This window comes from Pterocles gutturalis, unplaced genomic scaffold, assembly GCF_000699245.1.
Source record: "Pterocles gutturalis isolate BGI_N339 unplaced genomic scaffold, ASM69924v1 scaffold14449, whole genome shotgun sequence".
Lineage (NCBI taxonomy): Eukaryota > Metazoa > Chordata > Aves > Pterocliformes > Pteroclidae > Pterocles > Pterocles gutturalis.
Window position 1 is genome coordinate 119,259 of NW_010135954.1, and position 26,051 is coordinate 145,309.

General features: G+C 36.7%; 1 protein-coding gene across 1 annotated transcript in view; it reads right to left on the reverse strand.

Annotated features, from left to right (window-relative positions):
- Nucleotides 1-26,051, reverse strand: part of AK5 (adenylate kinase 5) — a 90,574-nt gene that overhangs the window by 54,576 nt on the left and 9,947 nt on the right. Inside the window, exon 5 of the mRNA XM_010082120.1 lies at nt 15,939-16,130. Coding sequence (XP_010080422.1) covers nt 15,939-16,130 — 192 coding nt within the window. The remainder of the gene's footprint in view (nt 1-15,938; nt 16,131-26,051) is intronic.

A 26,051-nucleotide genomic window follows, 5' to 3' on the forward strand; every position in this document is an offset into this window, starting at 1 on the left:
AAAAAAGAGGCTTTGGGGTTTTTGTTCTTAAAGCAATTTTCCGTTATTGCATGGTAAACTCAAGAACTTAGTGCCCCGGCACACAAGTGTGGAGATGTCCTGACAGTTAATTCCCTTCACATTAAAACTGTGTTAAGTCAGCATCCGTACTTGTAATATGGAACAGTATGACACCAAGTAAATGGTATTTCTTATCTGAAGAAATAAAAGCAGAAGTAATAGCCTGTCTTTGCAGGCTTATGCGGATTAATAGCTTTTGATAGACAGAAAGAGGGAGAAGTTCTGTCTTTATGCTGTGATCACGTTGAGCAACACCCTGACTTATATCAGTTTTCAGCTGTTAAAAATGAGCGCCTCAGGCAACGCAGTAGTGAGAGTTGATGGGAAGGACACCATGCAATTATGGGCCCTTGTAGAGCAGAAAATGGGCAAATTGAAGGAGAGCTAGATTTGATTGGGGGTGAGGGGAGAAATCTTTAATTTGGTGTCATGGTAGGTAGAAAATTAACAGACTAGGGGGAAAGCAATTACTTGTTTGGTAGGGAAGCTGATGGAGGCAGAGTGGTGCCACAGAGTGGTTTTGGAACATACATACTTTGCCTGATGCTAAGAGGCAAAGCCTTTCTATCTGAGCAGATATCTAACAGCTGGTTAAATTTTTTTCCCAATAAGGATATTCTTCTGGATGACTGGTGACTGTTTTATGGAAAGCAAATATATTGCTGTTTTATTTCTGCAATGATTTCTGCATCATGTTTTCCATTTCTTCAGAAGGGCTCTGAGCTTCCAATAGGCATTGTCCTCCACTATATCTGTATCTCTCTAACTTGTTTTAAGCTTGTTTTAAGTCCATTTAAGGTAGTCAGTAATAAACAACTCAAAATGTTTCAGCCATTTCTCTACACTACTATGACCCCTATAGTAAATATTCTGTTTCTCTCTGAAGTTGTCATCAGGAGTCAGACCTGAATTAGGCAGCATATGCATTAGTTCACATAGTATTTAAGGGACATGATTTGTTTGTTCTGGGTTATCTGACTTGTCAGCTTCTAGAAGTAACTTTTCAAGCTATAAATACAGACAACATATAAACTCTACATATAACTCTCTACATATAAACTCTCTCTGTATATTCACTTTGCGAATGATTGAAAACTTGCATCTTGACATGTATTACATCTGTCCAGCAGCTTCTACACCAAAGTCAACTATATTAACTACTTTTGTAAATTAATTAAAAACACAGAGATGCTTTACCACATGCACATATAGACACCTTTTCTAGCTTGAAAGCACAAATGCTTTTTCATATTTTAAAAAATATGTATTCCACTGTTGGGAGTAATTTTCATTACACATTTACTTTTTAAAGGGAATTGCCTTTAAGGAGGCAAATGGTATTGCAAAGAAACAGAACAGTGGTGTCAAGCATCAAGACAGATCACTACTGAAGAGCTTGAATGGAAAACTGAATTACAGTTTGAGTTAGGAGATGCTCCATGATTTATTTGTTACTCTGTTGCTGTAGAACCCAGGAAAACATTCAGCCTGAGGGAGAGATCATCTTACTCTCATCTACACTGGGTCTAGAATAAATTGTTTGATTTTTACTTTAATGCACCTGGCCCTAAAGGAAGGGGAAAGACGTTATTGATTACAGAGAGCCAGGTATGAATGGCTGTTGTCCAAAACTTCATACAGCTTTAACAGCCCTCTGTGTCTTAGCTTGCAATATCCTTTCTTTCCTCTTACATTAGTGGAGCTCAGAGAGAATCTGCAAATTATGAAGCATTGATGTAAAATTCAGTATTTTGAAACCTAGACAAAGGGCAGAGCAGTACAAACAAGTTGCATGAAGCTCAGTTAGTAACAGCTGTAGTTGTCAGTTTGCTATATACAGCTCAGTGACATTACAGGAAGATCTAGAATCCCCCGACTCTTCCCCAAATGCCTTTGTTTTTTCATTCCACAGCAATAATGCTTGTCCTCCAGTAGTTTTTCTTCCATCTTTATCTAGGAAGACTTCTGATGGGGCTTGGATGTGTCCTTGTTCTTCAGAATTTCCTGGGAGCTCATCCTATTTCATATTAACCAAGAGACTCCTTGGGAATAAATCAGTTAAGGACCAGTCGCTAGCGACAGTGTAATTCCCCTATTCCCCCAGTACCACCTGAGACAAACACTGGAATGTTCCTGTTCCCAAAGCACTCAGTTCAGTGAAACAGCTCTGATTGCTAATATGTTCAAACAAATGCTTTCCTTGGTGCCTTTCATTTTTAGTATTGAGTACAACAGTACTTCTCAGAGGGAATGAGCCCTGAAGCTGCAAGACATTAACCAATATGTTTGTGTGTAGAGAGATTTTTCCTAAATGAAGTTTTAAAAATGTATGTTTCCCCCTGCCTGTAGTGCTCCTGGAACTCTCATGTCACTGTCCCTTCTGTTTAAACCAAAACTAAATCATTTCCTAGCATCAGCTCCCACAGCACATACAGATTGCACCCCAAACAAATATATAGCAACACGGGTTGCCCAGAATAAGGCAACTAAAGCAAATTTCAGAAAAACTCAGAAATAAAAGGTATTTATTTCTATAAATACTATTTTCTTCCAGTGACAGTTTGCACTTTGCTTCAATGAAAAACATTGATACTGCTGCCAAATACACCAAATGTTTCACTTTCAAGACCAATAGCATTTCTCCTGTTAGCTTTTGTGGCAGAGATTCTGAATGAAGAATACTAAAATATTGTAGGCTGGTCTTTTACATTACATGATGTCATGACAACTATTACCAAAAATACTATTTTTGCCTGTGTATCATCACAGTTTTCTAAGGCAGAAAGCTATCAACTGAAAGCTAACAAGAAATGTTCTGTGTTAATTTCAGCTGCAAATTTAACTAGTCAATAAAGCACAAGAATTAATGACTCAGATGCAAGAACGAGCATAGGGTATACCATAGGCTTAAACATTAGCTGCTGTGAGGCTTCTGTATGAAAATCTGCATTTAATTCAGGAAATTATTTGACATTTGTAGGTGTCTAAAACCTTAGCAATATAAGTTGTTTGCAATAGTTGTAGTTATTCAAAGTGGAATTTCAGACTGTGAGAACTAGAACATTTGAAAATTATCAGCCTTCCTATTTTCCTCAGAAGACAAAAATAAATTTTACTTCCCTGCTAAATAGTTCCAGTGTATTTAAATAAATCCTGACCCAGGATAAGTAGTGTTTCCAGTAGTGGTCTTTGTAAATGGCATTGGACTCTTTGAACATAAGCCCTCCCTTGGCCATCTGGAGCTGAAGGGTGCTAAATTTTGATGAAATAAACTATTTATCTCTAGAAGCATGACCCATACCAAACTTACGATAACATTCAGCAAATGTCAGTTTGGGTTCAGGATGGGTTCATAAAACGAACTTCCAATTGTGCTGCCTCAGGAAGGACGTGAATTTGTTTCCTGCAGCAAGGAGTGCATTGCTATTTTAGTTTCTGTACCAGAAAGTTCTGTTTAGCTGTCTAAACTATTGGTGCATGTTGTTTCAGAGGACAAAGGAGACCATTTGATTTATAAATGAAAGCTGGCAAGCTAAGGAGATACTGACAGAAACTATTGCTTTAGTCATCACGGAATCTGACATTAGTGTATCTAGCATGTATTTTTTGGAAACAAATGTAGGACAAAAATCCCACGTGATTATGTAGGTTGAAAGCATTTTTTAAATATCATAACAAAAACGTGTATGAAGTGGAACTGATTGACATAATTTATTTAATTTTTCAAAAGCTTTTGACAGTATTTCTACCCAGAGGCTATTAAATGAAACATAATTTTAGGAAAGCACTAAATAATATAATGGGTTTATTAAAAAGACATGAGAAATGTTCAAGGGATGTGTTGTCAACAAGCAGTACCAAGAACGGCCACTATATTGATCAAGGAAATAGAAAGTACAAATCGGAAAACTAGAGCAGCTCAGTAACCCTGACTAGGGAAATGAAGTCTGAGAAGGGATAGGGATATTGTCAAGAAATTTGTGTGATGCAACAATAGTGTGCATTGCAGGAGAAAGATAAAAAAAAAAATCCCAAGAAAGAGAAACATGAAGCCTCCACAATCTTTCTTTTAATATAATTTCATAACTTCACCTTTGTCTGTCCATTGCGTTCATTTGAGTTCAATGAAGTACAGAATACCTGAAACTCTAACAACTCAAACAACCTATATTGTGTATCTATACAACATATATAAAAACCTGCTATAACTGACCAGTCATTTTCTAGTAAATCTTTTTGCAAGGCACTTTTTTTTTAAATCAGCAAAGTTCACCATGCTTGTGCAATTCACAGGGAGAAAAGGAATTTTGCAATTTTGTTTGAATTTTGGTCACTGTAAAAAGAGCAACTGTAACCTTTAACTTAAAGAATAATTAATATTTACAAGGTATGTTATCGGAATGGGGTTATAACAAATTTTAGTGTGCCTTAACAAGAAGCTATCAACTATTGCCATTGAAAGCTCTCTCTAACATAACTGGTTGTTAAACTAAGGGTTTGAGTAGAGACATCTTTCCAAGAAACACTGACGTGGTTTCTGTTACCAAGTCCTAACCTAACTGATGAGAGAATATCCAGATGTGTTTGACTTACTCTGTATTACACTCACTCTACTAAATTTAGTGTTTTTCTGAGGAGTGGTCTCTTGGCTGTAGTTCAAGGATATAATGAATAGTTCTTAAAACCAAACTAATTTCAGAATTCACATGGCTTCTGACCCTCTCTGAAGTTCAAGAGATATGAGACAACATGGATTACATAAATGAAGAAAAGCTTCTGTTCACAGTACTGTAAATGAGCTCATTTGTGTCTTGCAGCCCATGAACAGGGTCAGGGATGAAAGCTAAAGTACCCACAAAACCTCTAATGGCCGTCACAGCACACTGAGGTGACATACATAGCCTGAAGGACAGTGGAGATAATGTTCTTGTAAAAGAAACAGAAAGGAGCTGCCTTGGGTTTATATGAATCTATATTATTCAGAACCTATATAGAGAAATTCTTGCAATAAGGTACAGATACAAAGAGGATTACTGGATTTTTTTTTTCTGTGTATTAAGGACTGATAAATTTAATAAGCAACTTGACTAAAAACTGTATTGCCCACATTCTAGGTTCCCTTTTAGTAAGGACTCTGCAGAAGTTTGTTCTTTTCAGTAGAGCAGACCAAAAAAAGCACAGATGGCAGGACACAGTAGGAAACAAGTGAAAAGTATATTTTTAAATTGCCTAATTGGCATCTTGCAGTGTTAGGAGAGGGAGATGACCCCAGCAATACAAAAACTACATTACTACCAAAACACAATGGAAGGTAGAATGCAAGAAAAGTCAAGACCTGACATACTAGACAACGCAGAGAATTTTTAAGTACTAGTATTGAAAACGTGAATGTGAAGCTTCAATTTGACATTGTGGTTAAAGACAGGAGGAGAAATCCAGTGGAGGACATAATGAAAAAAATATTAAGATTTGCCTAAAAACAACGATATTTAAGTAATTATATTTTTAACAAAATGGATCAAGGGGTAGCATATGTATGAACGATCCTAGATACATAAACAACTGATCATAGCAAGTTGCAGTAAAAAGATGCCACATTTTACACATTAAGTCCTCTATTTGCTAGACTGTGACTGGCATGAACGACCATCTTGTTGGCATAAAAAGAGATTAACCATTGAGAATGGAGACAACAGTTCTTCCTTCACAGAAATTGTGATTACAGTGTTATAGTCATGTCTCATGAGGCTTCTTTTCCCATTTTAAAGTAGACTACTGAATTGCAGAACGTGATACAGTGACAACAAAGTGAACAGATAGTCATATTCACTGGCCATTAATGAAACAAACTGCAGCCTTGTATCAGATGGAAAGGTAAAAATGTTAACCCTGGGAGTAGGGAAGATGATAATTGTGCAAGAGGATAAAGGAAACGCAGTTATAGCAAAGATAAACTGCAGAGGATTCACAAGAGAGTCTTTGCCATGAATTTTTAGGTTATATCTATGTGATTCAAGGCAATGCTGTGCAGAGATGATTGTGCTTACGCTAAATGATGTACCACAGTAACAAGGAACAAACCAGCCATATGAGTGGCTACCTGGTGTGTAAATATCCACTAATTTAAGAAGCAAGGATATATTACTTCAGTGAATTGCTGAGTTAAAGCAATAGCGGTGTTTCCTAATTCTGAAGCATTTCATACAGTTCCTCAAAGCACTGTTTGATAGATATTCTTTAGCTGTATTAGAAAAAAAGATCCTCCAAAGACCTATCAGAAACATTCAAAAGGATATTCTGCAAAGGGGAAGATCTACTATGGGAAGGCTATAGTTCTTGCTTTAGTAGTGTCTAGTGTGGTATGTTCCCCGAGTCACACAACGGATGAGCAGCTTTTCAGCTTTCTCAGTTTTCCACCCACACTGTAGCTGCATTTAACCCTGTCTTTTTGAGTCTCAATGCTGAAATAAGACTCCAGAATGGTAGAGAAAAATGCCAGAACAGGTCCAGAACTTAACTGCATCAGACTTTTTGCTGACAGTCTGAGCATCTCTTCTCCATTTTGACACTTTAATGACTTCCATCATTACAATAGCTGAGCGTTCACAAATGTGAATAAATTTATCTTTATGATGCATTAAAAAATAAGAAAGTGTAATCTTTTATGTCTCCCTTCTCTTTCATGCAGTATATATACAGGAAAGGAGGAACAGTAGCAGATGCTCAAATAATTACGGGATGATACTAGATTGCACGAGCAGAAGCCAGTACACTCTGTGTCATGTCACCCATTTGAAGCAAAGTTGAATATGGTTGATATCAGCAGTTGCCAAATGCATAGAAATATTTAATCATAGCTAATGATACCTACTTAAGATTTAGGAAATGCAGATGTTAAATACTGGAACTGTAGGGCATAAGCCACCAGATGTAGTAACATTTTAATAGGACCATTAGAGTGAGAGCTGAAAGACCATCCTGATTTTACTGATGGAGCAACCTGTATGAGTTGCTATCCAAAATTTTTCCATCAAATGGCAGCAAAATGGTTTTGCCATAAAATGCGGAAGTCACTGACTATAAAATTTTCACAGGGAAGACCCACCAGTGGTAATTAGAGCTGGAAATCACTAATGGAACTTTTGGTAAGAAAGTGGTATTTTGATGTTTACAGCACAGCATGGCTGAAATGCAACTTTGGCTCTTTTGCTGGATGTTCATAAAACCAGGTATGGTGTAGGACAGGAAAGTTTGCTTACGGATGCCAAGTATTCATGATTCAATACAAAAAGACTTCCCAGAGATAAGCTATTTTTTTCAAGCTGGTTTCTTAATAGAAGTCTCCTCTAAATAAGAAAAATTAATCTTCTTTAAGCCTCACTTTAACTACAAAAAGGAAATTAGAAGCTAATATCCACCCAAAGGACACAGCTTAATTACCTTAGGATGAACTGTTTAAAATAATGTGAAGAATATGTAGGGCATGTTATTTTAAATATCTCTTACAGTTCATTTCTCTGCATGATAACTTGGCTTAATTACTTATCTCAGCTTTAGCTTCGGATCTGTAAAAAACCCTCTGTTAATTTTAAACACGTATCAGCTTTCACAGTGCCAGAAATGGACAAAATCTGGGATAGTATGGCTGTCAGAAACAGCATTCCCTCTCTCTCTTTCTGGAGCTCCTACCTCAGCTTGGCCCATGCACTCATCAATGGCTAATTCTATAGCCAGACCTGTCACAGTCCGTTTATTTTTTCAAAGTCTACTTCTTAATTCAAGCTACTGGGTGTACAGGGATCAGGGCAGACTTCAAAAAGCTGGTATTTATTTAAATCATCATGCTTCCAAAATTAGAAAAGAACATAGTGTTGCACCAGTGCTATTCACCTCAGCAAAGAATTTCCGCCCCTAAGGTTTCTCTGCATGCTCACATGTCCCCAGATGGCAAGTTTCCAAGCTTGGTCATTCTCTGGCAGGCATTGGTATTTTTGTGATACTCAACTTGTTGACATATATCATATAATCAGAGGCTGAAAATATTTCAAAGCTTGGAAAGTGTATATGGTGCACATGCTTCCACATATGCACACATTACTCATCTATCTTTTCCATATAAAATGTCCATATATTTACAAACAGTTTGTTTAGACACATTTCTACATTAATTTGCATACCTTCTTTTGTATGTTCTTCAAAATATTTCACAAAGCAGTAACACATAAATAGTGTTGAGACACAGTGTAAAACCTGGCAGTGATGAAAGCATGCATAAAGTTTCGCTAGTTCAGCAGTTCCACAGGAAAGAGTTCCAGGTTCTTTCTCATATCCCAGTTTTTCTGCAAAAGAGCTATCCAACAGGACAGACAACACAGAGACCCTGAATTTGCAATGACAGCCAGATGACTTTCTGCATCTGCGGAGATCGGGTTACCTGTTCTAGGCTTCAACTTACCTTTCATTGCTTTGAATCACCAAAAAATGAAAAAAATTATAGTAATTATTTCCCATCCCACATCTCATTTTTCTGGCATAGATTTTTTTTGTGTGTGTGTGTGTGTGTGATTACATAAGCATATACATTCATGGAGCCAGAAAAAGATTTAAGAACCATGCAGCAAAACAGAGGAAGATTCCTGGATCTCAAACAAAACCTCTGGTCTTCCCACAAAAAACTGCCTACATTCCTTGTCTGAGTTTTGAAAAGTGCCTAAAAGATTAAAGTTTTGCTTCAGCTGACATTCAAAGCTATCTGGGTTCCTCTTTGCACCGCTACTCGGTGATACCCAAGAAACCAGAAGTACCCAGAAGAGCCAGTGTAGTAGTCATGTTAAAAGCACATCTAAAGTGTTCCTACAAGACTGTGCTCATGTCTGCTGTATTTTTAAAACATCTGAGAGGCATTTGAAAATATACTGGTGGCATTGGGCCAACCAATGCAAAATCTCAGTTCAGTACCCCCTACAAAGCAAAGCAAGTTCAAACCCACATCTATGACTCGTGGGGAGAAAGGCTATGCTCAGATACACATGAGGCTAGGTTCGAGTGAAACTGTTCCTGCCAAGTCTGTATCACTTTGCAGCCAAAAATGCAAGATCCAAGGCATCAGATGGCATGTAAATCAGATCCTGAGCCTGCAGCGGAGAAGTAAGAGCACGTGGGGGAGGTGGTGGCTAACAGTCTCTATTCCTAGCATTATTTCAGGAAAGAGGGTGTGGGATTTTTAAAAAATTTTATTTTAAGGATTGTTTAATGCAAAACTTAAATTTTTATTTTAAGGATTGTTTAATGCAAAACTGCACGGATGAGAACAAGTATCACCACCAAAATAACAAGATCAGATCATCATTCTGTGCTCTGCCAAACCAGATGCACGTTCCTCCATTGACGAGAAGATTCTTGAGCTGAATTCTGGTTTGGCGGATCATCATTCTGTGTTCTACCAAACCAGATGCACGTTCCTCCATTGAGGAGAAGATTCTTGAGCTGAATTCTGGTTTGGGAGAGGTGCCTGGCAGTGGCTGCTACCAGGACCTGGAAGCAGGGTCATGGTCCAGATCATGCCTTTGCCTGAGAGTTTGCTATCAATAAGACCTGGCTTGACCTCAAGAGTTGCTGGAAGGACTGCAGGACCCGCATTTCTCTGCAGAGGAGCACAGAACTAAAGGAGGAGCGGGTAATTGAAAGTCCTTTGGAATCAGCGTTCACAGCTAAATAAATAAATAAATAACCCAAACCAAACCCTCAAGTTGGACAGCTATATAACAGCACAGAAACTTTAGAAATGGATTATAACTGATATTTTTGTCAGCACATTGGAAAGCCACAGCCTGTAGCTAAAGTTCATGACTGTGTGCAATGCTATAGCAAAATCAATTTTTAACCAAATCAAGAGAAAAAATTACATAACACAGTTCCATGGGGAATTTTTCTGTGACAGTTGACAGCCATTAGGCTTGTTTGATGCTAATAAGGGCAGACAGCTATGTAAGCTATTTCTCTCACCCTCAACTATTTAACTTCTAAATTTGCACTCAAAATTCATTTCCAGCTTCAGCTGCTTTTTTCTGGGTTCTCTTTACTTTTCTGACTAATCTGAATGTCATTTTAATATTTTGCATAGGCATGGTAAATTCCCTAAAAGGACAAGTAAGACAATGAAGATACTGGAAAGATTAGCATTTTATGCCACAGGATGCTGTCCTGTTCTGGCTGTTTAAACAAGATCTAGAGCCTTCTTTTAAGGTTTAACATGTCTCAGTAAAGCAAGTCTTTCTTTTCTTTTTTTTTTTCTTTTTTTTTTAAATACACATGGACTTACTAAGATAACAAGGTTGACTCTGAAGCACTATAGCTGGGCGATGGGTATGACTGGGGTGGGAATAGCAGAGATTTAAAATGCATCTGAACAAGGTAGAAACGAGACTTGAAGTTTAATTGCCTTTTTCTTTCTACCCAACTTCTCCTCCATCCATCCCACAATGAGTTTTGGTTTGACATAAATGACTAGTTTCTGAAATACAGATCATCTGGAGATACAAATCCTGCATATTACCTTGCCCTCGTCACCTCTGATAATTTTTTCTTCTGATAAAAACATTACAGCAATAACCATAGCATGGTCAAAACTTTTACTTTGCTTAATATGGCTGATTGCTACCAAAGGCTTATTTTATAAGAACAAGTAGCGATATTTTTTCCTTGGATTTTCCTCAGTGAATTAGCAGTAAAAAAAGTGCAACTCTGGTATTTTTCACTGTGTGCGCACTATCTACCATCCTCTGAACTCTCATTCCTTTCTCTCCAGAATATAGCTCATCTCTATGACTGAGAAAAACTTACCAGAGTCAGTTTGTGGAAAAAAACCAACAACCCACATTTCTTGTAGGCAAAGAGGTTGCTTTCTGTGGGAGATTTTGTCTATGACTTAGAGTTAGGAACATTATGATACAAGTTCTACAACGGTTTGTTCATTATAGTCTACCAAGCTGTATTGGTGTGATCTTTAAACTTCCATGCAGTAGAATGAATTACATCTGACGGGATGTAAATGAGAAATTTTCCTAATTAGAATAATTTTGCATCATAGTAATTTATTCAAAGGTCAGTGAATGTGATTTTCTTGACCTTTATTCAATGGTTCTTAAGAGCAAGGTAGTTCATAGCAGCAGGTCTAATAATGATGAAACATCAGTATAATGTCCAGAAGAGAAATGTATTTTGAAATTAACATTAAAACAGTTTTCAGTTGCAACAAAGGTGTGCTGGACTAGAACTTCAGCTAACACAGACCAGTTTTTTCCTGAAACAACAGTTTATCTAGGTGGAGGTGCTAGGGGTGGGGGTAGGGAGAAACACTGGTTTTTTATTGTTTGTAACTCGCAGCACAGCTTTTCAGAGCAAGCTAGCTTTCTCTCAAGACAGGAACCACATTAAAAGCATTAAAGTAAATTAGTTACATAGGATTAGGGTTTTTTTATTTCTTTGCCTTTTTCATTATTATCTAATTAAAAAAAAAAAAAAAAGAGGGAAACCCTTATAAATCAGTGTTAGAAAGTGAAATGATACCATACTGTATCTCTAGGAGTACTGTAGCCAAAAATAACAAAAGCACCTGACAATGATTCTCTGAGGTGAATGATATGAACCACCTAAGCATTTTTAACTGAACAACAAGCACTGTCTAGAAGTTTGCATACACAGACCCTTTTATTTTGAAGTTCTCTATTCATGACCGCACCTTGATAGCAGCCTTGGTTTATTGGGCATGGCTGTGTACACACACATACCAATTGCCATGTCAGCAGCTGAGACCAAATGTAATAATATTCTAACACTTGCTAGATGGCAGGAAGGATACAAGAATGGACCAAACTGTGTTCAGAACTGAAGTTCTCTGCTAAATACTAGAGTACTTGCAGATCATCTAGGCATTTATGTATTCTCCCTTTTGTTATTTAATCTAAATAACATCTTCCCCCCCCTCCCTGCCCAGGTAATTTGCAGCTTAGTTATTGTCTAGATAAACAATATATAATGTGCTACGATTTTTTAAGTTACTGATACAACAAATGACAGCATATGCATCTATTTATATACTCCATGCCCAAAATTGTGATATCTATTACTATTGTCTTGATACTTTCTGAAATCAAATTTGACTTAAGTAAAGTCAGATTTTAATTTGTTAGATCTACTGACAGATTGCTAAAAAGAATTTTAAACACAGACTCTGTGTTCATGGAAATATCAGATATTTACTTCTCTTTCTTTATTATAATGAAGTTTACAGATCTATTCAATTTGAACAACAATCCAAAATCTTGGATATTCCAACTTCATTATTCCAAAGAAGGAGTTTTTCAGAAAGGACAGAGTTGTATCTTCCCGTTTCTTAGAAGTACTGTAGGTGGGGACCTCTCTTCTTTCCTTGAGAACAGAAACCAGGATCAGACTCTGAGAGCGAGGATACCAGGCACAGACTGAAAACATAAGGCATACAGAGCAGCAAACAAGGATAAACTATGTACTGTATAAAATACCAAAGATCAAGGGAAAAAAAACCAAACATAAGGGAAAGAATTACACCTAAACAACCTAACCACTAAGATCTGAAATTAAGAACGTGTTTTTTAATTCTATTAACAAAAATATGTTAAACCTAGTGTGGAAAAACTGTTGGAGCAGTAAAATTCATATTCTTTGGGAATTTAGATTTTTATTTTCTTGCTTACAGTGTCTAACAGTAGACTATATCAAATGTCTGCTCATTAATCATATTTAGTGAGATTTCAGTGAATTTTTCTTTTCTCATTCAGTCTGTTTATGGATGAAGAACAAAATATTTAAGTAGATGTTTAAAATTTGAGTTGTGGTTCTAAAATAACTCTCCATAATGGAGAACAAATGGTTCTGTTTCTTTTCCTTGAGTGGAATCATGATGCTAGGTAGAATAAATGTCTGAGATTTAGACCTTTGAGTAGCAGTGACAAGGTGCAGGTAGGCATTTAAGAAAAATGTGTATTTCTTTTTCCTCCTGGTCAGCATTGACCTTGCCTGACCTTGCCTCAAGGATTCACTTCTCTACGAATTTGGCTAGTGTAATTCTATTTGATGCTGTTCTAGTTCTTACACTGCTCTCATCCCCATAATATTTCAGTGCCTTCCAGGTTCAACATTACAATCAGCAGGATAAATGCAGTTTTCTTTCTTGCTTCCTCCTTCTGTAGGGAAAAAAAAATAAATGTATGTGTTAATATTACACGTGTATTATACAGATACATACTAGTAAAGGCAAGTTCAAGATACAAGGCTTCCACCAGGAGAAGGTGGTGATGAAGATTGCAATGGTCCTTGGATCTTATGGCTTTCTAAGAAAACTCTGTCTTTTCCACTGATGGAAGGCTATGAAAAATTATATGGTTTGGATTTTATTTTGAAAACCAAAAGAAAGCTCAAGTTAATCAGTGATGAAGACAATGGGATCAAAGCCATTTGGAGTAAGAAAACATCTGTTATCTCCATTGATGTTTGCTGAAAGGAATAGGACAGGAAGTTGGCAGAAACATACTTAGATTTCTCATTGGACAAATGAATTTCCAACAAAATTAACCTATGAAAATAAGTTACATTGTCAGAAGAATGTCAAAACTTTATAGATAATCCTGGTCTATAAATTGGGCACTAAGAAAAGGAGCAAATGGTGACAAAATAATGATTTTTTTAAAACACTATTTTAAAATTTACAACTTGCTCTAGTACTATGTAGTTTTCTATGTGGACTTAGCACACATTTACTCTGTTTCAAGGTCACGTGGTTTTAAAAAATGCCCTTTTGTAGAAATTTTCAGTTGCTTACTTGCTCTGGAGTATGCATGCTTAATCTCTTTTTATTACTCCTTCCCTAGCTACTCTTTTTTCTCATTTATCCCCCACTAACTTAGTTGCCTTAGGCAACTGCAAAATGTATCTTCCATAAGCAATGAATTCTATGGAAAGGGGTCTGCCATGTATATTCTTTGTCATCTACAGAAAGAGATCCTTTTACCCGCTGGCCATGAAATTACTCACACATCTAACTCTCAGGGCTTGGCTTTACTAATGCATCCTGGTTTTGCAACAAGGGAAATGCAATTGCACTGTAGCAGCTCTAATGAGAAGTGAACAACAGAGTCTCCCTTCCAAAGTCTAATTCTCTTCACTTCTACACCAAAGTAAATCTAGAGTAATTTCTAGATCTCTGTGAAATGACATTAACACACTTTGAGTAGATACCATATCATTAAGGAGTAAATTCAAATGTTAAAGATTTTTTTCATATTGAAGACTTTTCTGACATTTTGCCAAGTCAGTATTTTCTGTGTATGCTGTTTCCTTGTCCTGTAGCGGACAGTAATATAATGTCCACATGCCATGTTACCATTTCCATACCCACCACAACCATCTGCTTTCTTCAAAAAGAAAAGAGATATCTAAGGTGAATATTGCAATTCAAATCTTTAGAACTGTCAACAAACAGAGCTAAAAAGTAGAAGACAAAATCTCAACAGGAAAAACATCCTCGGCTTTACAGGTCTTATAACAGAACAGGAATTCTATCCAGACATCCCACATGCTTTATCTACAAAGGCACATTTTCCCTGAAGAGCTAAGTATGCTTTCTGTAGGAGGAGCACTTGTAAAGGCTTTAGAAATGTCACAAAATATACACTTCTTACTTTCAAGAATTCCAGTCCTCTTATCCTTCCACACAGAGTTAATAAAAATCTTCAAACAGAACAGATATTCTCTGGAGAAAACAATGTAATAGTTTCCTGGGATTTTCATTTTGAAATTCAGAAAGATGCTGAAGTGCATTATTAAGGCTACCACCATCATTAGATGACTTTGCAATTAAGGATGCTTTGGCCCTTCATGAATCTGACTGGCAGAGAGAATTAGTCATATTTGCTGTGAGGAGAACATACCAATGTGAACTACCTAGGTTATTTAGGCTATCAAAAGAAACAAAACAGGCCAGATCTACTTTCATGGTACCATATGTGCACTATTACAACCAGACACGGTCTGCAATTTAGAACATGTCAATAATTCAACCGTTATCAACTGTTCATTGAATTTGTCATCACTAAACACTTAAATCTTCCAGCAGTACTTGCTGTCCCTGCTTCCATAAAGTACTTCTGGCTTTATTTATGAATGCAGCTTTTGGTATGTTCTGTGTTTGGAGATATTTTCTCTTGCCCTAAATATCACAGAAATCACTATCCAAGTGGACTGTTTACATTCCAATTTTCTTGTCATCAAAAATTTTAGCTGAAATGCTAAAGATTGGAGGAGACCACATAATAAGGTGTATTTAAACCACGATAAGATAATCAAAGGACTTTTTTTTACTGGAGTCAATCAATGGCCAGATATATTAATTCCTTGAAGAACCTGTATTGATTTAATCCAACTCTGTTGCCTTGTGTTAGAACGCGATTTTTTTCTCTTTCCTCCCCTCTCAAGACAACCATTCAAAAAGTACATGACTATTTGCAAGGGATGAAACTGCTGGCACTGTAATAGCAACCAGCGTTTCAAAACAAGATCTTCTTTCATGCACATAATTTCTGGGCAAAGGGTTTGCAACTAGTTGGCAGAACAATTTACGCCTGCAGCAAAGAATTGACATTGTGCTTACCATGTCATCTGCATGCACCTGAATTTTGCAGAAAATACTCTCTCAGCAAACTGAAAGTTTCCTTTCAGTAACCATGGTGTATACCTAAAACATAATTTGACTCATCTAGCCTATCTTAAAGCAAAAGGTCTAAGAAGTCAAGTATAACTACAACAACAATTAAGTTTTCAAAGGTATACACTTTAAGACTTACTGTGATGATTAGCCCTTTTTCCTGGAAATATTTAACCAATGGGACGGCATTCTGCTTGAAATTCATTAGTCTTCTTTGAGTGGCTTTCAGATTATCATCGGGTCTCCCTTGCTGTTCAGCACGCTTCAGTAACCTTTCTTTCAGCCTTTGACTGGAACATGCCAGAAACACCACTAAATCTGGGGTACAGATCTGTGGAAAGAGCAATTCAAGAAGTCTGTGATTAAGTTGACTATCCAGCACTACAGAACTCAGCAATTCCATTATTAGGTGAAGCTCAGATATGCTACATTTATGTAAGTTAGAACTTGACAAACTCATTCATTTCCTCTTGTTTTTAAGGGAAATTTGTAGGGTTTGTTTGTCTTATGTGAAGATTAGTCAATTTGTTTCACCTGAGAAGTTAAGGGAAAAGTTAAATGAAAAATGTTTACATCATCCCAGAAACCTTCTCTAGACTAGAAGGTTCCCCTAGCTAAATTAAAATTTTCAAAAAGAGCAAAATATAAATAAATGTCTCATATTCTGCAGGAAAATGGTCATATGGGTTCCATCTAAAAAACCTTTAAGTAAGGTTGTGTTTAAAATCCAGCAGCCACTATGAAGCTACTGATGCCTAGGACCAGGTGAAAACAGACTTGCTCCAAGATCCACAGTTTCTTATAATACTTTCTCTGTTTCTCTAAATCTCACCCAAGCTTCAGTGTACTCTTCAAGTGGTTGGGTGTGGCAGCTAAGAGGATTTTAATTTCTCCTATGCTTTTTGGTCTGTGTGGTAAGCACTGTTTTATCTCACACCCAGCCCTGAACTAAAGTTCAGGAAGTACAGCCTTATGGCAATGAGAAAAAAAATTTTTTGGAAGTTTAGCTCTTCCCCACTTAAATTCAATTGGCCCTTATGGCTTTCAGTGTTCTTCATAACTTTTGATTACTCATGCTATCAAACCTATAGAAGAGATACCTCTGGCGCTTGAGGTGGGGGAAGCAATAATAACCCCACCTTCTTAGGAATGCTGCTAAATGTCCACAATCTTCAGATGTCACCACTATCTAGTACATGTGGTAGAAAAAACAGAAGTTGCTCAGACACGTGAATTCACAGGATTTTAAAAATGGGGCTATAAGTGTAAATTAACCATACTCGTAAAATCTGATTTTGTTCTTTCCTCTACCTGATTGTTACAAAGAAATCTACCTCTATTTAAAAAATTTTTTCTCACTAGCTTAGTATTGCCTTTTCAAACATATTAGAATTCTCTGTAAGAAACATTTGAGATAAAGACAAACCCTATTGTATTGTGCATGATTTTATCTGACTACAGATTAGAAAGGGTTTACTTTTTCTCACATACAAGCACAAAGTTACTTCTGTTGTCTTTACTTACCTGAACAAAAAGGTTCATACTTTAATTTTAACTAATATTAGTAAAAAATTAGCTTACTATTCTAGAAAGTACATAATCTAATTATATTACAAATTATGGTGGATGCTCAAGAATGCTAAATACACATTTTCCTCATGTTTCCGATCTACAGAATAATTTTGTCTTTGTTCAGCTTGATACTATGTAAATTTGATGGTTAAATTTGAGCTATACAAAAGTATCACCAAAACATCTACGTGTATTCTAACTACTTCTGTGCAAAGAAGCAGGATGGTGGCCCATTTTTTATGCACATTGTAGATGATTGGAGACATGAGGACACAAACTATAAACCAAACCACAAAATATTAATTCTAGCAATTTTTAATGAGTATCTATTAGATTTTGAAACAATTAACCTTGTAATATATTTTTTTTAAAATAAATGACAGTTGGAGAGAAGATGTCTCCTACCTCTAAGACATGTACCTCAATGGCAACAAAACTAACCTCCCCCCCATTTTCAGACTATTTTAAATACATAATTGACAGTGTTATTCTGTCCTTTCATAGGATGAATTAATTAATTATGACAGCCAATTTTACTACCACATAATAGCTTTAAGGCACATAATTATTCATGTGAAAGAATATGAAAGTAAGTTTCTGTGTTAGATCTCCACGCAATATGGACATTATTAAAAGTAGCTCTGTTAAATTAGAGTTGCTTCATTAGTAGTAGAAGCATAATGGGGAATCAAAAGTTAGGAATTTAAAGAGCATACAGTCGTAATGAAATCCAAATTATGACACAGATTCTGAAAAAAAAAGCTACAGATTTCAAAGCCTTTTAGGTAACGGAACACTGTCTCATGAAAGGGAATGGCTGATGCCCAGCAGACTGAGCACAGAGACATCTCCAGTTGCAGTGTGGATATCTGGCTGATTGGAGCTTCCTAACACACATTACACAGGGACTCCGAAATTATAACTGCAAATCAGGGATCTAGTAAAGTGAAGTACAAAAGGAGTTTATATAAGTGAATAGTTTTATTTAGTATTTCTATTTCTATAATAATGGATCCTAATAATAGTGAAGAAAGATGGTAAGAAATCTTTAGATGCTCCAAGCTGTAGCTGGCCTTCTCCTCACTCCTTCCCAAACATCTTCAGGACCAGCATTTACAAGTACTCAGATCTGTGAAGTCACACCAGACCTCCTCAAGTGTAGGACCTCAGCTTTTGCATATCACATAACTTCACATATAACATCAAACCTTACAGAGAGTACTTAAAATAAATAGATCTCTCATGAAATTATTATCCCTAAAGGAAAAAAAGGAAGGAGACAAAGGGAAGGTGTCCTTCTGTTTCACACAAACACGAAAGTGCAGCTTTCCATAGTCAATTCTTCAAACAAACTGGCTGAGCAAGTGCAGCTCCACAGCAAGGGAAGGATCTGAAAGCCACCATGACACCATCAGATGTGCAGGTTCTCATTTGCTTAGTTCCCACAAACTGCATTGGCTTCAGAAGTCAGTTCCTTTTTAAGAAAATGGGAAATCACGCCCTGGGCCCAAGTGTTTGTTGGTTTGATTTTTTTCCTAGTTGTAAAATAAGGATAATAATAAGGTGTAACACAGTAATTACTGTGGAAAATTAATTAATTATGTTTTAATTATTTCCTATTCTTTTTAAAATTGAAAGTTCTCTTACAGGAGATGAGTACTGTTGTTCTTAATTTTTTTGACTAGTAACAGCAACAACAGAAAAGAGAATATCAGAATTCCAGGAACTAACACTATTTTTTCTGATACTGGCATTTGTAATTTGAAATACATTTCCTTCAGAACTAAAATGTCAATTAAAACAGTTAAAATTATCAGTTCAAGAAGCTTAGTTTCAAATGAAGTACTGTCTAAAAGGTTTTTTGAAGTGGAAAAAGAAGCAATTCAAGTATATTTGAGGTAGGAATACAAAGCCGATTCTGATTATGAGATGCCTCTATGAATTATCTTTTACCTGCAGAATATGCATCTTTATCATCAGAAAGTAGCTGAAAACCATTTAATAAACACAAGCCTCTGCTTGGTTTTAGAGGCTCAAAAGGGTAACATCTCTTCTATATTCATAGGTATACAGACCTAATAGCACTTAATATATTTCTCCTACAGGCATTTACAACCTTCACAGTAAGCCCTTGAAATGCTATTGATATTTCATTCCTGTTTTCATGAACCACCGCTTACACTTAACTCAACTGCACCTGCCTGCAAGATGTGCTTGTAAATACTTTAAACTGGAATGTAACAGCTAGTGCGAACATATGGACATCTGGGATTACTTCTCTAGAACCATATCTAGTTCTCCAGTGTAAATATGAGGACAAATTGCTTTTTTCTGACAAAGTTTTTTTTTAATGACTCATTTGAAAACAAACCTATTTTTTCAACTCAGAACTAACTGTTGCTGAGTTTTATGACTAGGGAATAAGTTTTATTCTGAGACTCAGCTTGTAGAAAAGGTGTACAGAACCAGGACAGACAGAAGAACTGGATTCCTTCATGCTGATTTCCCATAACACGCTCATCATGTGCTGAAGGGAGAGGGTCTCATTCATGTCCAGAAGAGGACAGTGAGGCTCTGGGGAGTGAATTTGACTACTTACTAGCTGGAACTCAGCAGAAGGGAGAATCTTTGCCTATGGGAACAGAGAGCTTTCTGGTTATTCACAATCTCCTGAATTTTAAATGAGACAAAGACTGTATGGTATCAACTCAGAATTAACCTGGTGGGTACCACCTCTCATTTTTTTTAGAATAATGTTTACTAGTAAGTAAATCCTACTCTCTTTGGGTCTGAAACTCCTTCCTAAACTGGAACAAGGAGTAAACTGAGAGCAATTTCATGCAAGTCAGTGGTGTCACTGACGTAAAGCAGTATAAGTGGAAAGATGCTCTCTTCTCTCTGGGGATATTTTCTACATCTCCTCTTATTAGTGAAAGTAGTGTTGTTGTTTTCTAGAAATTAGATGATTACACTCTCTCTCATTGTTCCTCATTAGGCAAAATAAGAAATGCTCTGTTTCTTAATTCCTGGTATGTTCTACTAGATACTCCTGAGAAAACTTAACCGACAGCTCATGAACAACTGTCATTAATTTAGCAGTGCATTTTATTCTAATTGGTAAAGGTTACTAGCAAGCTAGTTATGTCCATTGTATGGGTGCTCTCCTTTGTAATTACCAATTTGCTTTATTATAGTTCCATCTCTGCTGGGTTACGAGACTGTTTTCATAGTTGTCTCTTGTTTTAGAAAAGCAAAACCATGAATCATACTGTCAAAGAATGAATCCTGCTGATAGAATTTCTTCTGGTAACTGCTTCTGAACTGTATTCACACTGCCCAAGAAATAAGCTTCCATCAAATTGCCCAGACTACATAATCAGGCCTCCAAATAACTGATTGAGAGGCAGGTGTCTTTAGGTAGAACTAATTCAGATTTTCACCTCTGTAGGTAAGCTAGTTGATATGAATCCCTAGCTGTAAAAAGCAATGCTAATGCTACAAATAAAGGTCTAAGCAGACTTTAGGTTCAGAACTGCTCAGCAGACACCTCCATCCACTCGAAATTCAGAACATCAGGTCCTCTCCTGAGGGTTAAAGCCCAGCAATGGATGAGATCTACTTTGGCTCGTTTGGCTAGCAGAGAAGAGCCCTTGTCCAGAAAAATAGGAAACCTGAGGTCTAGGGTCTCTTACCCAGAAGAAAATTGAACCACTGCTTGCCTTTCACAGGAGAGTGCTCCAGCTTCCAGGGGAGAAGACAGACAACGATAAGACCATTCCACAGGCATCCTGCTCAGGCCTGGCTTTGACAAAGCAATGTGAAACTCACAGGACCAAAGAGAATGAATGAGAGGAACCACAGCAATGCAGGCTGCTGATGTGCTAGCCCTCCTACTCCTCATATAGATTACTGGGTATATACATCCAGCAGGGAACAGTACCGGAGGCTTATCAGCCTGCAACAATGAAGGGGGGATTTGGGAGAAAGGAAATAGAAGTGGAGGAGGCAATGAAGTGAAGACACATAGAACATGATGCAGGAAAAAAAAAACACCTTCACCAGAACAAAAACCCATTGCAAAGAACAGATCTCTCACCTTAAGAAGATTCACAGAAAGGTTGCATTCATTTTACTAGTTGCTCTGGAGCCTGCACTCTTGGCCAGTGACAGAGCAGGTTTTCTATCAGAAGCTCTTTGCAGGGCATGAGCTTGGCAGTTGGACTGCCGTAGGTTAGCCAGCCACAAACACCTATGTCAAACTTTGAGGGGACTGCAAGCATCATTTCTGCGTAGAGGCAGACTTGGAGGAACAGGACTGCCGTCCTTAGCCTGTGAGGCTGCGAGAGGACAAGTCAGTTTTTTCCAGCATCCTATATTGTGCCATCTACACAGTTTGTTCTACTCTAGCAAAATTAATTATCATAATAATTTTCATAACGAATGTATTAGGGAGTTTAAAAGTGAACTCGAATCACAGCCAAGATGAACCAGTTATTCTTTGTAGGTGTAGTGCATTTATGAATACTCTTAAGGACATTTTAAACAAAGAATCAGATAAAATTTACTGCCTCTGTTTATTATTTGAATTAAGATTTTAGTTCTTCAAGTATAGTCTTGTTACCCAGGCCATATAACACAAAAATATTTTAAAGATAATTTCTACAAATGTAGTCTTTTTCTTTTATCAAGGAATTAAATTATATTCATTAATTAATATTAATTCTACTACCTGTTCCACATTCCACTTCACTATTAAAAAAACTTACAATTAATATATTTTAAGAAAACTTCACCTGTACTTATGCTATTGAAACTAACAGGGTTAATGTTGGTGAAGGAATTACTGAAATCAGGCGGAAAGTTATGCATGAATGACTGAAAGGGGCGAAAAAAAAAACCCAAACCAAAGCAGTCACTGAAATTAGCTGGAAAATACAGAAGTGAGAAATTGTTTCTACTGGGAAGGGTAAAAACTTATTGCCATGTGAGAGATTACAGAGAAAGTCAAACTGCAGTTTCATCTTCACAAGTCATTTGAGTTCAATACACCAGTCAGAGGCATTTCACTACAGCGTTACTGGAGGGGAAGATATTTAGCATGCTTGAGCCTGTTGGCACTGTAGGTGACTCGCTGAATTTCAAGCTGACAGGTTAATGGTAAATAAACCATTTTCTCCTTGGCATTTCTAAATGTGTGCTTGGAATCTAAACACCTTTCTACTATTTGCACCCAGCAGAGATCATGGATACCTTATAAATTTGTGGTTTAGGCTAGCTTTATGCCTAGGTTCAAACTGATAGGGTAAATACATCAGTATCAAATCTGCGCTACTGAGCAGAAGGATTTCAAAATTATCAAAATCCAGAAATTATATTTAAAACAAATACATAAACTGGAAGTTCTATTTGGTTTTAAGACATTAAAATTCAATGTTTTAATTTTTTCTCCACAACCATGACTGCTTGAAACTTTGTTTTAAAGTGAGAGCTGAGGTTCTTACAGTCACAAGACTTCAGGGCTTTATTAAAACTACTCCTGTCAAAAGTGTTGGCAGTACTGACTTTGCTTTCTGGAATTAGGAAATGAGAAAGTCAGGATTTGGCAACAGTCCAAGACTTCCAATGAGAGAAGTTACGTCACGTATTCAGTCTTCAAAGAGAAAAATACAGGCCTTAATTCAACTCAGATAAGAAGTTCAGAGAAAACTGAGAGAAACTCAAGAGAAAACTGCAGTGCTCATGGCTGAGTTCTCACAGGCTGCAATGCTGCAATGAGTGACTGACCATTAAGAAATTAAGCTGGTGTAAGGAAGTGACCAGAATGGCAGAGTTGCTGCTGGTTGGCAAGCACTGCTGAAAATCTGAAAACATTGCTGATCCCATCTTAAAGACTCTTTTCCTGCTTAAAATATATGGATGATATTAACAAAACTCAATAAAAGAGAAGGGGGGGAAAAAGCTTTAATTCAAATGTAAAATTCCTCAGATGTGTAAAGTCCTTTTTAATCCACTTATTCCAGACTGACATTAGTGCTTGAAAGCAGTGTTTGTTACTTCTAGTTTTTAGATCTGAGCAGAAAGAGAAATACTGTGAGTACTGCAAATTATATATGGTATTATCTTAGGCACTTTAGTCATTGAGATGCAATGTGTTTTAATACAATTCTGCCTAGCAACACGTTGAGAACTTACTGTCCACAATGTGCAGTCTGGCAACGTAACAGGGAGGAAATTGTCATCTTTTAGTTATACCTATGTTTGGGAATGTTAGCATAAGTTGGGTTGCTTTGACCTGCTCACTAAAAATAACTTTTTTTCCCAGAGAAAAGTTCAGCTTCTGGATTAGTCAAAGGGATAAAAATGTGCTGGTAGTACCTAGCAAAGTTCAACAAGAATTCATTATCATTGTGTATTTCTATAATAGAACATTACATAGGACAGGTACTATTAAAACATATATGTATCCATTTGATTATTTCACAAAATTAAGAGATTATGAAACCTCAAATAGTGTCTCAGTAACAGCTATGTGAGCCATAAAATTGAAGGGATTATTTTAGCATAAATAATTTGTTACATTAAAGACATCAGCAAACAAAGCACAGTTAGATTCTACATGTGCTTGCAAGAGGAACCAGGCACCTTAGCTGACCTTTTGCTTTTCCTCTACTAATACGGTGAACCATCTCCAATACAAATTAGTTTATCTTTACAGTAACTCACACAGTGCTTCCTGGTGAAAGCCATGTAATAATATTGTACAAAAAGGTTCAGTAAACAGCGTTCAGGAACGATAGCGTTAGTGTTTGGGAGCAAGATAGATTTTATGCCCTTTGTGTCTTGCCTTTCAGTTGTTCATCATCTACTGTCCACAACATACACTAGTGGAGAAAGGGGACATGACGTGGCTTAGAACAAAAAGCGTACAAGTTCTTTCCTTGTCCCCCTTCCGCTGACCACTGTGGCCAGCTCACATCAAGTCCAAGTTTTGACTTCCTGGCCCTTCACGTGACATTGGGACCAGATACTTTCTTGATCATGCCTCACAAAGAGGAACAACATGTGGATAACAAAGCAATATAGTCTTCGATTAATAAAGCCCAGACATGCTTTTTTGACCTATAACGATGTTAAGTTTTTCTAGCCTGTTTTGTTCACAGACCTCCTATTTTCCTCACATTTGTTCAGTCTCTGTTCCAGCCTTACCTACTCTCTCAATACCTTGTATTATTCATCTTTATTTCTATTCAGTTTAATAACTTGTCCTTCACATTCTCCTCCCCCCCCAACAATTTATTTTTGGTATTATTACATATTTTCTTGGAATTTGTTTCTGTCTCTGCAAACAAGGGCAAAGAAGAAAGGCTATACAGTGGAAGATGCTACTTCTTTTGAATACTTCTTTGTTTATTTCAAGCTTCCGTGGGATTACAGATGAATACCCACCCCAATACATTCAAATGATGAAGAATAAATGAACAGTCACCCTTGTCCCTGATGCTCATTCCTCCCACTGACATCTACTTTATATCCTACATGGCTGAAAGAACTGAGAAAGCCAGCATATTCTATTTACCCTTATACAAACTTAGCAACATTATTTTAATTTACATCATAAAATCCAAAAGTGTTCTAGCTGCCTTATGGAACAAATAATAATGTAAAGTCACTGTTCAAAAGCACAAAACTGCATTCTAGAACACTTGTAATCAAAACAATTAACAGCTGTGAACGGATGACAAACGAGGGAAAACAGTTAAATAAATAGTAACCCCTACTTCATACATCTTTTGGCAGTTCCCCTAAATGTAACCTGTAAAGTGGCTTGTTTCGTAGAACTGTTTCTACCATTCTCTGGTACATAATCATGTAATGGTCTTAAAGGGACCATCTGTAAGTATAAGTATTCACCCATAACAAAATTAATGATAACAATAAGAATTAGTTCTTATTCACAACTTTTTATCAACAGAGCTCAGTATTCTACAAGGGACATCTTTGTACGAATAAGGCGTATTATTACACAATAATGTGATTGGACTATTTGCGTTTTGTGGGATTTCACCATTTTCTTCAGAAGGATGTTCTATTGCTTAATACATCTTCTAATTATAAAATGTCTTACTATTTAATCAAAACTTTCTCTGATGAAATTTCAACTAATTATTTATCATTTTGTCACTTTTCGTTAATGAGAACAATTCTGTTCTGTTCTTCTACACACTGCTAGCAAGAAAGCTGTAATATTTCTAAGCTGTGGAAAACACCTGAAGCACCTTTAATTGCACACCTACAGAAATTATCACAACACTTAATTACTGAATTCTCCACAATTCAATTGCAGCTCCCATCGAGGGATCTCTGAGTGCCTTCAAAATGTTAGCACGCTTAATGTAAATAACATGGTATGCCACCGATTACTGTCTGCCTCATCCTGTGAAGACGGATATCACGTCTGCTCATAGTCTTTCCTTACCACAAGACCTTCCCAGTTACATGTGCAGCATTATCGCTTACTAAACAGAGAATTTTAAAGACACAACAAGCATATATTATTTCTTTAAAATATAAAGCCAAGATAAAACACTGAACCTATCCCACTGGATTAGGCAGATGTATGTTGAAACAGGTACATCCTTTGTACATTTATTTCCATGGCCTTAGACGTGCTCATATAAGA